The sequence below is a fragment of the Castor canadensis genome, chromosome 1 (genome assembly GCF_047511655.1).
Source record: "Castor canadensis chromosome 1, mCasCan1.hap1v2, whole genome shotgun sequence".
NCBI classification, from domain to species: domain Eukaryota; kingdom Metazoa; phylum Chordata; class Mammalia; order Rodentia; family Castoridae; genus Castor; species Castor canadensis.
Genome location: NC_133386.1, coordinates 7679713 through 7692464, shown reverse-complemented (window position 1 = coordinate 7692464; position 12752 = coordinate 7679713). Strand labels below are relative to the sequence as shown.

Genomic DNA, 12752 nt, shown 5'->3' with positions numbered 1-12752 from the left:
GAGGATACAGATGGTAGTCAACCACAATAAGAACTATTCAGAGTAGGGTCTAGGCGAGAGTCGGACACAGTGCTGCCCAAGGCCTCCCCCCACCACCAAGGAGCCAGAATGTGCAGCTGTCCCCACAGTCATGTGTGACACTAAACACAGAGTATTGCCAGCCAGAGGTGTTTGCTGAGCTTCAGTGTCCAGAATTTTTGTTGAGGCTCCATTGTTCGGGCACTATTGATTGGTTGCCCATGTGGCTGATCTCAGTCTCCAGGTAGAGTGGTTCCGCCTTGTCATCTCCACTCCAAATTCTATCACTAGCCAAGAACAGAGGCCTGACCTCTTTTGGGTAAGGATAAATTCTTCACTACATGCTTACTTGGGACAGAGGCTCCTTGAGTGTGTGTTGAGTGGCTGCCTTTTTGAGCTGTGAAGGCAGAGTACACTTTAGACATTTGGTGAAGTATCTTTACATCCGATTTTAATTCTGTGCCAACCTTTGCAATCGGTGAAAGTATCAACTCAGTCTGTTACTGAAAGGTTGACGCTAACAGTGCAGTGGGTGGGTGTGCCTCTTCCTGCTTGACAGATGGCGATCTGGACATCGTGTTTGCCTCTTCCTCAAAGTGCGGGAAAGATAAGACCAAGTCTGTCTCTTCCACCATCTTCTTCCACTGTGACCCTCTGGTGAAGGATGGGATTCCCGAGTTCAGTCATGAGACTGCTGACTGCCAGTACCTCTTCTCCTGGTACACAGCTGCTGTGTGTCCTCTTGGGTAAGTGTCATGTCCTGGACACTCGGCATTGCCCTCCACAGCCTTAGGCTTGGGCTGCAATCCTCCTACCTCTGCTTCTTGATTATCTGGGATTACAGATGTGCACCACCTCACCTGGCTATATGAGTATTTTTAGTGAGCATTTTATACTTCATTCACTGACTTCCTGCAATGCTAGAGGAAGATCTAGTTCTTTTACACTCTCTCTACTTCCCAATAATAGCTACTTTACAATCTGGGGCCAAGAAGTACACAGCATTTATATATTTATGCTTTTGTTTAAAAAGAAAAGATAAAATACCAGAGCATGGTAGGTATAAGGTCTGTGAATGCTGCCAAAGAAGCTGAATGTATTGAAGTAAAGAGTAATTTAAGAAAGATTAAGACAGTGTGTGAACTGAATGTAAGAAATAGAGTTCTTGTTTACTGGAAGATACCAATTAATGAGTTAAAACAAAGAAAGAAATTAGAAAACTCATGTCCCTCAAAGAAGACAAAAAAAAAAGAAGAGCAGAAGCAAAATCAAGACAACCAGAAATAACTTAATTTGGTGGAAAACTAAATCAGTCATCATGATAAATGAAACAAACTACTACAGTTCCAATTAAAAGACAAATGTTAAATTGGATTTTAAAAACACTTTTTTTTTTTAAATTTTATTATTCATATGTGCATACAAGGCTTGGGTCATTCATTTCTCCCCCCCTGCCCCCACCCTCTCCCTTACCACCCACTCCGCCCCGTCCCTCTCCCCCCTACCCCCTCAATACCCGGCAGAAACTATTTTGCCCTTATTTCTAATTTTGTTGAAGAGAGAGTATAAGCCATAATAGGAAGGAACAAGGGTTTTTGCTGGTTGAGATAAGGATAGCTATACAGGGAGTTGACTCACATTAATTTCTTGTGCATGTGTGTTACTTTTTTTTTTTTTTTTTAAATAAGGAATGCAGTATGCCTAAAACAACACAGAAAAGACCAAGGTCAGAGGATGAGAAAAGTGCCAGGAAAATAGTGTGAAGGGAAGCTGGAAAGCTGTGGGTATCAGGGAAAGTGAGGTCCTGTGAAACAGTCTTAGGGTCACAGGCTGTTGGATTTTAAGGGTCAGTTCACTGGGAAGGTACAAGAGCCCAGAGCTCACACTAACCTCATAAGGAAGATCTGGTTTGTAAAGAAACCACAGAGCCACCAGGGAGAAAAGCCTAGTCACCTCCTATTGGCCATTGGTGGGTCACAACCACAGAAAGTAAGGCTCTTTAGAAGACTGGGATGACATTGAAGAAGCTGGATTGACTAGGCAATCCAGAGAATTCTGTTCCCAACAGTTGGCGAACACGTTCTTCCAGCTCACATGGAACATTTACAGGACTTTGTGCAAAGTAGTCTCTGTGAATGTCTGCGCATTGGTTCTATATAAACATGATATAATTAAGTGAGGAACCAAGACAAGCCGCAGCTAAAGATACATAGCTACATTAGACACTAAAACCGGGTAATCTGTGGTTTCAAGAAGAAATCAAAGGTGGAAATTAAAGCACACTTAGAACGGATGGATGATGACAATGTCCCAGACCCGTCCATTGTGTTCCTGAATGGGCTGTGCTGGTTCTGGCTGGTCAGTCTGACTTGGAGGGAAGAGGACTGCGGGGTTCTCAGACTGATGTAAGCCCTACCCTTATGTGGCCAAAGTCCTTGGACTCAGTTAATTTGAATTCTTTTGGAACCAAACTTACCTAATTACTTACCTAAAGGAGTAGTCAGCGTCCTCACCATCAGACTTCCTTGCATGTGTGGCTTCTGAGGTCGCCTCTCTTTTACCCCAAGCTGGTGGATACTTCTCGTTGCTTTCTGCCTTCATGGGGCAGATCCTGCTGTGTCTTATGTATGTGTGGTGGCCCTGAATGACTGGAGGCCACACCAGGTCTTTACACTAACGTTGTCCTCTGAGCAGAAAGGACAGTCATTCTGGCTGTTTGTCTCTTTACACAGCCTCTTTTTACTTCCCATGGAGGTGTGCTGCTTTGCCCCACAGGCCTGAAAGGTGGTGTGTGGGTAGTTGTGGTGAAATGGCTGGGGTGTTTCACTAAGTCCTCCCAGCAGACCAGGCTTATGACAGAAGATTTCACAGTGTCCATGCCTAGGTCACCCTTTTCCCACATAGTCCCTACCTCAGAGAGCACTGTGGCGACCAAAGCCCTTCCCTGGGTGGTAGCTGTGTTTCCTCCCAGAATTAGTTCAGTGGTAAAAGAGAGGAACATCGGGAGGCGAAGGTGAGCCCCATCTTTGCCCAACCCCACAGAGCTGTGTGGGGACGGGCAAGCCCTGCAGGAGGTGGCAGGGCCAACCTAGCATCTGTCCAGTGATGGCCAGTCCTGGGCTTGTAGACCCTTGGGGCATTGCTGTGGTGGCTGCACCACAAGTGACATGCCTCCTTTCTTGTAATTTCTTTCCAGGGTGGGCTTTGACAGTGAGAATACTGGACTGGATGGGCAGGGACACAAGGGGCTCTCAGAGCGGAGTCAGGCCGTTGGGGCCATCCTCAGCCTGCTCCTGGTGGCACTGACTGGCTGCCTACTGGCTCTGCTGCTTCACAAGAAGGAAAGGAGGTAAGGAGAACAGTCAGGCAGGAGGGGATGATGCAGCCAGGTGAGCAGTTCAAAATCAGATCATGGGCTCAGGCTGGGTTTTTGGTTTTGTATTTGAATAAAATGTCTTAAAGTTATTACTTCAAAACTGTCCGGCAGTGGGCTCCACACATAGCTTTGTAAATGTCTGCATTTCCACGACACATTGTGTGATTGACAGAGCCCTGGCACTGTCCACAGGTGTGTGCAGGTTCTGAGATCATGCCACATGTGGATACACCACAGGCTCCTTGCCTGTGCCTGTAAGGGTCTAGGACAGTGGCCTTGTATTGTGTCCAAAGGTTGATGCAAAATTAAATATCATTTAGAAGCCACTGGCCAGTTGACCCTCCACCCTTCCCCGCTGTACAAGTCTTTATTAAGCACCCATTGTTGTCACATGGGATGCTTTCTTGTTGGCTGAATGTTGCTGGAGAGGTGGTGGAGTACTGACGGGCTCAGAATGCACATCCATGTGGCCGCCATCATGGTAGTCACCACCATGGTAGTCTCATCTGGCAGCCTCAGGGCAGTTACAAGAGTGTGGCCCTGTCATAGTCAAATGTAAAATACTCAAAACAGGACGGGCAGTGTGACTCAAGCCATATAGCGCCTGCCTAGCAAGCTCGCAGCCCTGAGTCCAAACCCCAGTACCACCAAGAAACAAATCAATAACAAAATCTCTCAAAGTGAAATGTTATATGACTGGTGCAGACCTGTGACTGCTGAGATGTGGAAAGGATTTGAGTCCTCTTCCTGCCAAACCATGACAAACACATTGCTTTATAGCTCTCTGCCATAGTTGGTCATTCGTTTTGTTTGGAATGTCCATACCTTGGAAGCATGTATTTATGGAGGACACGCAGCCATTCACAAGGTGTCCCTCAGAAGCAGCCCATGCTGGGTTGTGGCCAGCCACGTTGGGCCCCTGCTCCCTTCCTCATTCTGCCCTGAACTAACTAGTCCCCTCTTTTACAGGGAAACTGTGATAAATAAGCTGACAAATTGCTGTCGGAGAAGCTCGAGTGTGTCCTACAAATACTCAAAGGTACTGTCTGAGTCTCGGGGTGCCCTTCTCCCCACTTATGCTGCCAGTAGGTAGCATCTGCACACACCAGGAAGAGCCTCATGGGAAACCTTAATATCCGGGAGGAAAGCCATTAGCTGTCACCTTACCCTCTCACCCAACACCATTTTTGTCTTTTCTTCTTGAAGTTTCTCTCATTATAGTTGTAATTGATTTCTTTCAGAATACTTAATTTTTGGGTTGTTAAAAGCCCTGGTGCTGGTGATTTCTGTGCATCCAGCCTTTGGGTGATTGCCTTCAGATAAACTTCCAAAGGGGCTCTCAGTATGTTTGTGGCTTTCAATACATTTTGCTAAGTCACTTTGTAAAATTAGGCTCTTTCTCACAAGTCCTTGCTGTGGCTTCTCTTATATACCAGAAGTCCCCTCCCTTGCCACATGGTAGGTCCCTTGCCATTGATGAGTCACTTGGAGGAGCCATTTCTCCCCAGCACTGCTGAGTGATCATGGGCCGATTCAGTCCCTTCTGCTTGGCCTGCCCATCTTGCTGCCAGGCTCCTGCCAAGTGGCTTCACTTGGGGCCCTAAGCAGCCCTCCTGCTTGGTTTGTACTCACTACAAGCAGACACATACTGCCATCCTGGTGTGGACTCGGGAACCAGAAACGTGGGGATTGTGATGATGAGCCCCGGGCCATTGCCCCAGCTCATGCCAGCAGGCAGGGCCCATGCTTGGAGTGGTCATATAACAAGAGTAACCAAGGAACCGAGTGGGGCTCACCTGGTCTCTGCTATTGCTCCCTGGCAGGTGAACAAGGAAGAAGAGACAGATGAGAATGAAACAGAGTGGCTGATGGAAGAGATCCAGTCACCAACTCCAAGACTGGGGAAAGAAGGGCAGGAAAATGGCCACATTACCACCAAGTCTGTGAAAGCAGAGGCCCTCACGTCCCTGCATGGGGATGACCAGGATAGTGAGGATGAGGTCCTGACCATCCCAGAAGTGAAAGTTCACTCAGGCAGAGGAGCTGGGGCAGAAAGCTCACACCCCATGAGAAACCCACCACGGAGGGAGAGGGAGGACGACCAGGTGGGGCTGGTCCAAGGGCAAAAAGCCAGGAAAGGGAAGCCCAGGCCTGGACAGAAGTCAGTGACCTCTTCCAAGCTGGTGTCCTTCCACGATGACAGTGACGAGGACCTTTTACACATTTAACTCCGTGGTGCCTACAGGAGAACGTGGAGCCATGGGACAGCCAAGCACCTCCAACCAAATAAGACTTCAACTCGATGCTTCTATAATTTTGCCTTTAACAAAAACTTCAAAAGGGAAGAGTTTTTGTGAGGGGGGAGAGGGTGAAGGAGGTCAGGCACTGCTCCTTCAGGATCGTTTACAGTTATTGGAACAAGGCATTGCTTGAATTGGCCAAAGGGCAGTTCCTCGTGCTGAGGGTTTTGCCCCAAGTCCTCCTTTCCAAGCATAGCTGCTGTGGCTTCTTCTAACAGGTGCCCAGGCCAGATGCATCTCAGAACAGAGGGCTGTGTTTGAAAAAAACCCTTGCTGCTTTAGACCCTATAGGGGTTTGACCATTTATATTTTAGCATTTTAATTCTCTCCCCCTATTTATTGACTTTGACAATTACTCAGGTTTGCAGAAAAGAAAAGAATAAAAAAAAAAAGCCACAGTTTCTTCCTGCCTGCAGGGGCATAGAGCACCGGGTCTGCATTGGAGCAGGGGAAGCCGTGCTGGGGTGGTTCCTTGTGGGATCTGGACTGGTCGCTGATGTGTCCCCTAAGTTGGCATACTCCATCTGCCTCCTCTCTCGCTTTCTGTTTCTAAAGGGTAGAGGTGTGCACAGGGTCCCCAGGGGCCTCGCTTGGGAGGGTTCGTCTGCTCTCTGCCTGTGTCAGTAATGTCTGCAGCTCTTTGTATGACTTCTTCAGGCTAAGGGATACAGAGAACACTTGTCAGTATTGCTTTCACCAGCTGGTGCATCCAAGCAGCCCACGCAGAGATGGGGTTTCTCTGCGCACGTGAGTGGCGCCAGGGTGTTAAGTGCGTGCACTATAGGTCTCATCTCTTCAGGTTCTCATGATACCACCTGTACTGTGCTTATTTTTTTAAGAAAAAAAGTGTTTATCAACCATTCGATCTCTAAGAAGCCTTAATTTGCACAGTGCGTGACTTACGGAAATCGTAGTAACTGTGGTGGGCCAGGATCACTGGCGCTGTGCGTGGATCCATGGTTGGAGTGAGGCTCTCGGGTCGCGGGATGGAAGGGCAGGCCCAGTGTTCCTCCGCTGGCTGTTGACTCCTTTCTTCAGCGATGACTTCTCGCATTGTAGAATTGTATATAGGCTCAGTGGTACCCATGTACTGAAAAGCAACCACTCTGCAGAGTTCCTTGGTTTCTGCCTCATTTGGCTGGCTTATTTGATTTCAACATGAGTGTATTTTTTAAAATTGATTTTTCTCTTCTTTTTTTTTTTCAATCAACTTTACTGTAATATGAAGTATTCAACAATTTCAATAAAAGAGAAATTATTTATTGGGTGTTTGGTTTTTTTTCCCCTCTTGATTGTGAAAACTTGCAGTTAGAGGCCACTCTCACCCACCTGCCTTTTCTGTTAAATTTAAAAAAAAAGTTTGAATTGGATTTTAACTTTGCCATCCTGCTTGACACCTGCTGAAGCAACTCTTCTGTTTTTCTCTGGCTCTTCGCAGTTGTTCGTGTTAACTCTGGTTCTAGTGTGCATTCCCTCAGCCGTAGCTAGATCTCAGCTCTACTTTTCCCACTTACACCAGGAGGGGTTTTTCTCCTGAATAAATTTACAAGTCTTAACAATTACGGGCTATCTGATATTGACATGTAAGCAGAAACAGTTCTCACTTAAACAGTTTCACTGTGTCAGTTTACCTGTGGCCAAGTGTGGTTCAAAAATATTAAATGGAAAATCCCGTAAGTAATTCTTACAGTTTAAATTGTGCACCAGTCTGAGTAGATGAAATTGTGTCCCACGTGTGCCCAGGATGTGAATCGTCCCAGTGTCCAGTGTATCCACTCTGTATACACTATCCCCCATTAGTCACTAGCTGTCTCGGGTTTTGGGTTGGCTGTTTTCAGTATTGTGTTTGTGTTCAAGTAACCCTTGTGTTACTGAGTAACAGCCCCACAGCACAAGAGTTCTGATGTGAGCAATTCCAGTATGCCAAAAAAGAAGCCTTGAAGTGCTACTTTAGGCAAAATGGTGAAACTTAACTTCAGGAAAGAAAACCACACATGGAGGTTGCTAAGATCTATTATGGTAAGTTATCTCTTCCTGAGCCTAATTTATAAACTTGATCATAGATATATATGTATAGTGAAACAGTATTATCTACAGTTTCAGGCATCACCTGGGGGTCCCGTGGATAAGGACGGACTATCATATAGTGTTAAAACTAGACTTAGCGTCCACAGACTTCTCTCCATCTCAATTTTAAATTACAAATTGGTGTCCCCCTCCCCCTCCTTAAATGAAGGATTCTGTAGTGTCTCTCCTGAGAAAGGCACTCTGTGGTCTCGCAAAGGTTTAGATTACGATTCTAGTCTCTGGTCCCTTATATCCAGGGGAATATTCTCCAAAGCATTCCCACTTCCTGCTAACCACTGGAAGCCCTCTCAGTAAAGGGGTGCTCACAGGCACCTACTGCCCCTTGGCAATCTCAGTGGCAGGGAAGTGTGTTGCCAGCTCTGCCAGCTCCTGCTGCCAGCTCTGCTTCCCTCCAGCCCTCAGCAGATGGAGCAGTGAGGAGGGCATGTGAGCACCTCTGCCCTGATTTTCCTTAGGGACCTGCAGGCTCTACCCCCTACCTCTGAGAATGACTAGCATTTCCCCGCCAGCCGTTGTTGCAGACGCTTGTAGGAAAACCTGCCCCGATGGTAAATAAGAACTAGAATCTGCAGAGAAGTGATATTACTGATGCCTCATTTCTTTTTGGATAATTTTCTGTGCCTTGTTCTGAGCCTGCCCATTGAGTGACAGAGTATAGAATGAGTGTGGGGAGCAGGGGAGGATGACACAGGCAAACCCACACCAAGGAGATCCGCGGTAAAAGGGAAACCTGGCTCTTTCCATGACCATTGTAAAAGCATTCAAAGCCCAAACTACACCAACCTCTGAATAACACATTACCTGAGTCTTTAGACAGGGTAACTGCAGCTCCCATTGCTAGAACACATTGGGATAGCCCCTCTGTACATGATCCGGGGCCCAGCAGTATCCTGCTTCTTGGGGATCAGGTCAGAAAGCCAGTGTGTGGGGTGGATAGTGCCCTGTTTCTTTGACTGCACTTGAGCTGATTCCTCAACAACTTACCCTGGGGCCATACTTGCATGATCTAGGCCTGCCAGAACCAGGTGAAGGAAGAGTTGGCACAGAGAGCTGGGCTGCTGGGCGGCAGCTGGTGCAGCCAAGTTGGACACTGGGCAGGGTAGGTTTCCTGCAAGGCCCAGGCGCCAGAGTTTGGGGATAAAGTCAAAGTAGCCAGAACTGAAGCCCTCTTGTGAGTCTCGGAGGAATTTATTTGCACTTGTCCTGAGAGCAGTAGTGAGCTGTGGGAGGGGTGACGTTGCTGTTGGGAAGGAGATAAGTGAACCAGGCTCACAGCATCTGGGTGGCAGGTTGGGCGTGGGGACCTTGACTGTGCCCACTCCTCCTGATACCCTCTCCTGGTAGCGGGGGCACGCTTCCTTAATGATAGAAAGCTAAGGTCAGACTTCAGGAGTTTTCCCCTTATCTCTTGTTCTGTTTCCTATTTTAACCAGTTTGCAGTTTGAGGAATAAAAAAAGGGACCTTTGCTCATAACCCAGTGAGTGTCGTATGGTCACTCAGCCATTCCACGGGAGACAGCCTTGGGAGCTTCCTCGCAGCAGCAATCCAAGGAAGGGAAGTTGTTAGATGCTGGAAGCCAGGGAGTCATGCAAAGGAGCTGCAAGGAAGAGGGAGACCATGTTCCAGGTGGGCCTGGGACGTCACCCATGGTCTAGAATTTTTTTCCTTTTCAAGTTTCGATACAATCAGAGCATACAGACAGGAGTCATTGAAGAGGGCCTGCCATTGTCAGGCACTGGAGCCTGTCATTCCTACAAACCGACTGTCTCCACATCACACAGTGGAACGTTACCTGCTTTGTCTCAGTCCTGTCGGGGTCCTTCCATCGCCACAGTGATGCCCCTTTCAGTGAAGGACCTGTCAGAATCCCCTTGCACCCAGTTGCCATGTCCCTTTAGTTTCCTTCAGTCTGGAAAGTTCTTCCTTCTTTAACTTCCATGACCTTGACCCATGAGGTTGCCCTCACCTTGCTCAGGCTGTAACCCCAGTGGGGTGCCCTCTCCACCCATCCCCACCGTTGGGCAGTGCCTGTTCTGCTCTGCCTCACCTGGTGACCAGAGGACTCAACTGGTCAGGAGGGGTGAGCAGAGGACCCTCAGGACAACTGCAGAATCACAGGTGGACTAGGAAGTCTAGTTGGTGTGGGGCACACATTGTCACAGAACAGCCTAACCCAAAGTCTGCCCCGTGCAGCTCTTGTCCTGCATGTGTTTAACTGATGTCCTGCCAAAAAAGGAACGAGTCTGAGCCCAAATGATTGGAAAAGGCTTTTCTCGCTTAGATCTCCGGCTTTGAAAGGAGTGCCTGCCGAGTACACTTGAAACTGCAACAGGAAGTGATGCCTGTGGCCCTCCAAAAAGTAGGTGTGGTGGGCAGCACTTCCTCAGCGTTTGCCTGTGTCCCCTCAGGGAACTTAGTGGTCTGTTAGCCATCACTGGAGACACTCATCTGGGCTAGGGTGAGCCACACAGAGCAGCTTGGGTGGGCTGTCCATGTGAGAAAACCTGTGGCTTCATCATAATGAGCAAACAGGGCCATGAAAAGGTGTTTGTCACTAATCACAAAGGAAGTGCAAACCAAAGCCACAGTGAACTGCCTCAGCCCTGGTAGAATGGCTGTTCACTAAAAGATGAAAGATACTGAGTGTTAGCAAGGCTGCAGAGAAAGGGGACCTTGTACACGGTTAGTGGGAAGGTAAATTAATTCAGCCATTATGGAAAACATATGGAGGCTCCTCAAGTTAAAACCACATCTGCCCACAACCCCACATCTGGGTAGGAATCCAGAGCAAACAAAATCAGTATCTCAGAGACATTGCAACGCCACTCACAACAGATGTGAAACAGTCTTATGTGGATATATACACAGAGGCATACTAGTCAGCCTTTAAAAAGGGGTCCTGTCATTTGCAACTGTGAATGAACTGAGAGGACATTGTGTTAAATAAGCCAGGCTTGGAACCACAAGTGTCACATGATCTCACTCATGTAGGATATAAAAACCTCGAGCTAAGAAGCAGAGGCTCGGGGATAGAGGAAATGGGAGGTGCGGATAGGTCCTGGAGAGCTGGTGTACCGTGTGGTGACTGCAGTCAATAGTGTACTGTGTCCTTGAAAACTGCTGAGAAAGTAGCTCCTGTGCTGTCACCGTGCACATATTTTCCTGCAGCTTGGACTTCTTATTAAGCTTTGCATGTGGCTGGGATGACAGGCAGGCATCATCATGCCCAGCCTTTTGTTGGTTGAGATGGGGTCTCATACTTTTCACCCAGGCTAGCCTTGAACCACAGTCTCCATCTACCAGGTAGCTAGGATTACAGGCATGAGCCACGGCACCTGGCTTGAAGGCTCGCTCAGTCTTACGACTTATGGGTCATCTTCAGCAAATGTAGGTGGAGAGAAATGAGAGGACACAGGAAGCCCCTGCCCCAGGCAGCTGCCCTTTTGCTCTCAGGACTGCTGGGTGGGCAGCAGGCCCAGTTCCTAGTGACTGACCTGCCCAAGCCAGCCTCTTCCAGCATATTCGTTTCCCCACAGTCCTGTCATCATGATCCTCCAGGTAGGACTGGTCAGGCCCATTGCGCTGATGGTCACGTCACCGAGAAGGTCACCTGAACTCCCAGAGCACCCTGGGAGTCCAAGGCCCACATTCCAGTCTGAGCTTGCCCTTGAACCTGGCTCTCCTCTTTTCTCTTGCCAGGTGAGCCTGGCCTCTGCTCTTGCTCTGTGGCTGGCTCTATGCCATCTCCTCTCTGGCTTCAGGAGGTAGCAAGGCATGGGGTCAGCTGTCCTAGGGCAGGGAAAAGACCTGTTGAAATTTGTGTCTAGTTGGGCATTTAGTGAGTGGTTCTGATGCATAGGAAGTCTTGAAAAAGTGGTCATGGGTATTGGGCTTTGAGTGAATTGACTTTTTGAGGGAGCTGGCTATGTGGCACAGGCAGGTGACTGGCTGCTCAGTTAGCCTGTTTTATGCTACCATAGCAAAATACCTGAGTCTGGGAAATTTTTAAAGAAAAGAGGTTTATTTTGACTGGTGGCTCTGGAGGCTGGGAGGTCCACGAGCATAGCAGTCTTTGAGGACTAGTGCCGTTTCTACTCACACAGGCAGTGGTGTGGAGGACAGGAGACAAAGGAGACTGGATGCTTTATAAGTAACCTGCTCTTGCAGTTAGTAACCCACTGTCCTGGGAACTCCCAGGACAGGTAGGTAAGGGACACCTGCTCCCTGACCAAAGCAAAAGAGGCCTGAGCCCCGACACGAGTGGGAAGGGCAGCTCCTTCCATGTGCTGGGGTGGGCACCAGGCCTGGCTGCTGGGGAGGACAGGGAGGAACACCAGTCATTCCCTGGGGTGTGTTGCAAGCAGGACCTTTGCACCCTGGTTGCTTCCCAAGCACAATGCAGGGCTCTTGCTTCAGGGAAGTAGCGTTTGGGAGGCTGCAGAAAGGGTGGGGGTCCAGCTCTGTGTGTACCCCATGATTTTCCTTTGGGGAGGGGTCTCCCTGTGGCCTCCTTCCCTCCTTCCTTCCCTTCTCCCAGCAGCAGCCCACAAGGCTGAGCACTTCTGAAGAAGACAGTTTGTGGGAAGGAGAATTTCAGAATGGTGGCCCACCCTGAGGGGTACGTGCTTGTGGCCAGCGCAGCCAGCAGATTGAATGCTGGACTGGAGGTGCCAGGTGCAGGTTCAATGGAGCAGGGATGAATCTCACGGTCAGGGGCACACTGAGCTCCTCTGTGCTGGAGGAGGGACCTGTCTCTGCCTCTGGTGTCACATGCCCTCCTATGGCTGAAACAGGCAGGGCAGGATGTTTTCTGCCTGGTGGTTGTTGGTTTTTTTGTTTTTTTTTTTGGTGGGTGGGACTGGAGTTTGAACTGAGGGCTTCATGTTTGCAAGGCAGGTGCTCTACCACTTGAGCCACACCTCTAATCCATTTTGCTCTGGTTATTTTGGAGATGGGTGTCACTCCAACT

At 48.6% G+C, this 12752-nt stretch overlaps 1 protein-coding gene across 2 annotated transcripts in view; it reads left to right on the top strand.

Annotated features, from left to right (window-relative positions):
* The window catches only part of Igf2r (insulin like growth factor 2 receptor), a 104055-nt gene extending 97940 nt beyond the window's left edge, over positions 1–6115 (top strand). For both annotated transcript variants that reach the window (XM_074071077.1, XM_074071084.1), the window contains 4 exons: positions 578–764; positions 3215–3367; positions 4364–4433; positions 5218–6115. In XM_074071077.1, the coding sequence (XP_073927178.1) occupies positions 578–764; positions 3215–3367; positions 4364–4433; positions 5218–5622 (815 nt within the window). In that variant the 3' untranslated portion in view covers positions 5623–6115. The remainder of the gene's footprint in view (positions 1–577; positions 765–3214; positions 3368–4363; positions 4434–5217) is intronic.
* Positions 6116–12752: the final 6637 nt, after the last annotated feature.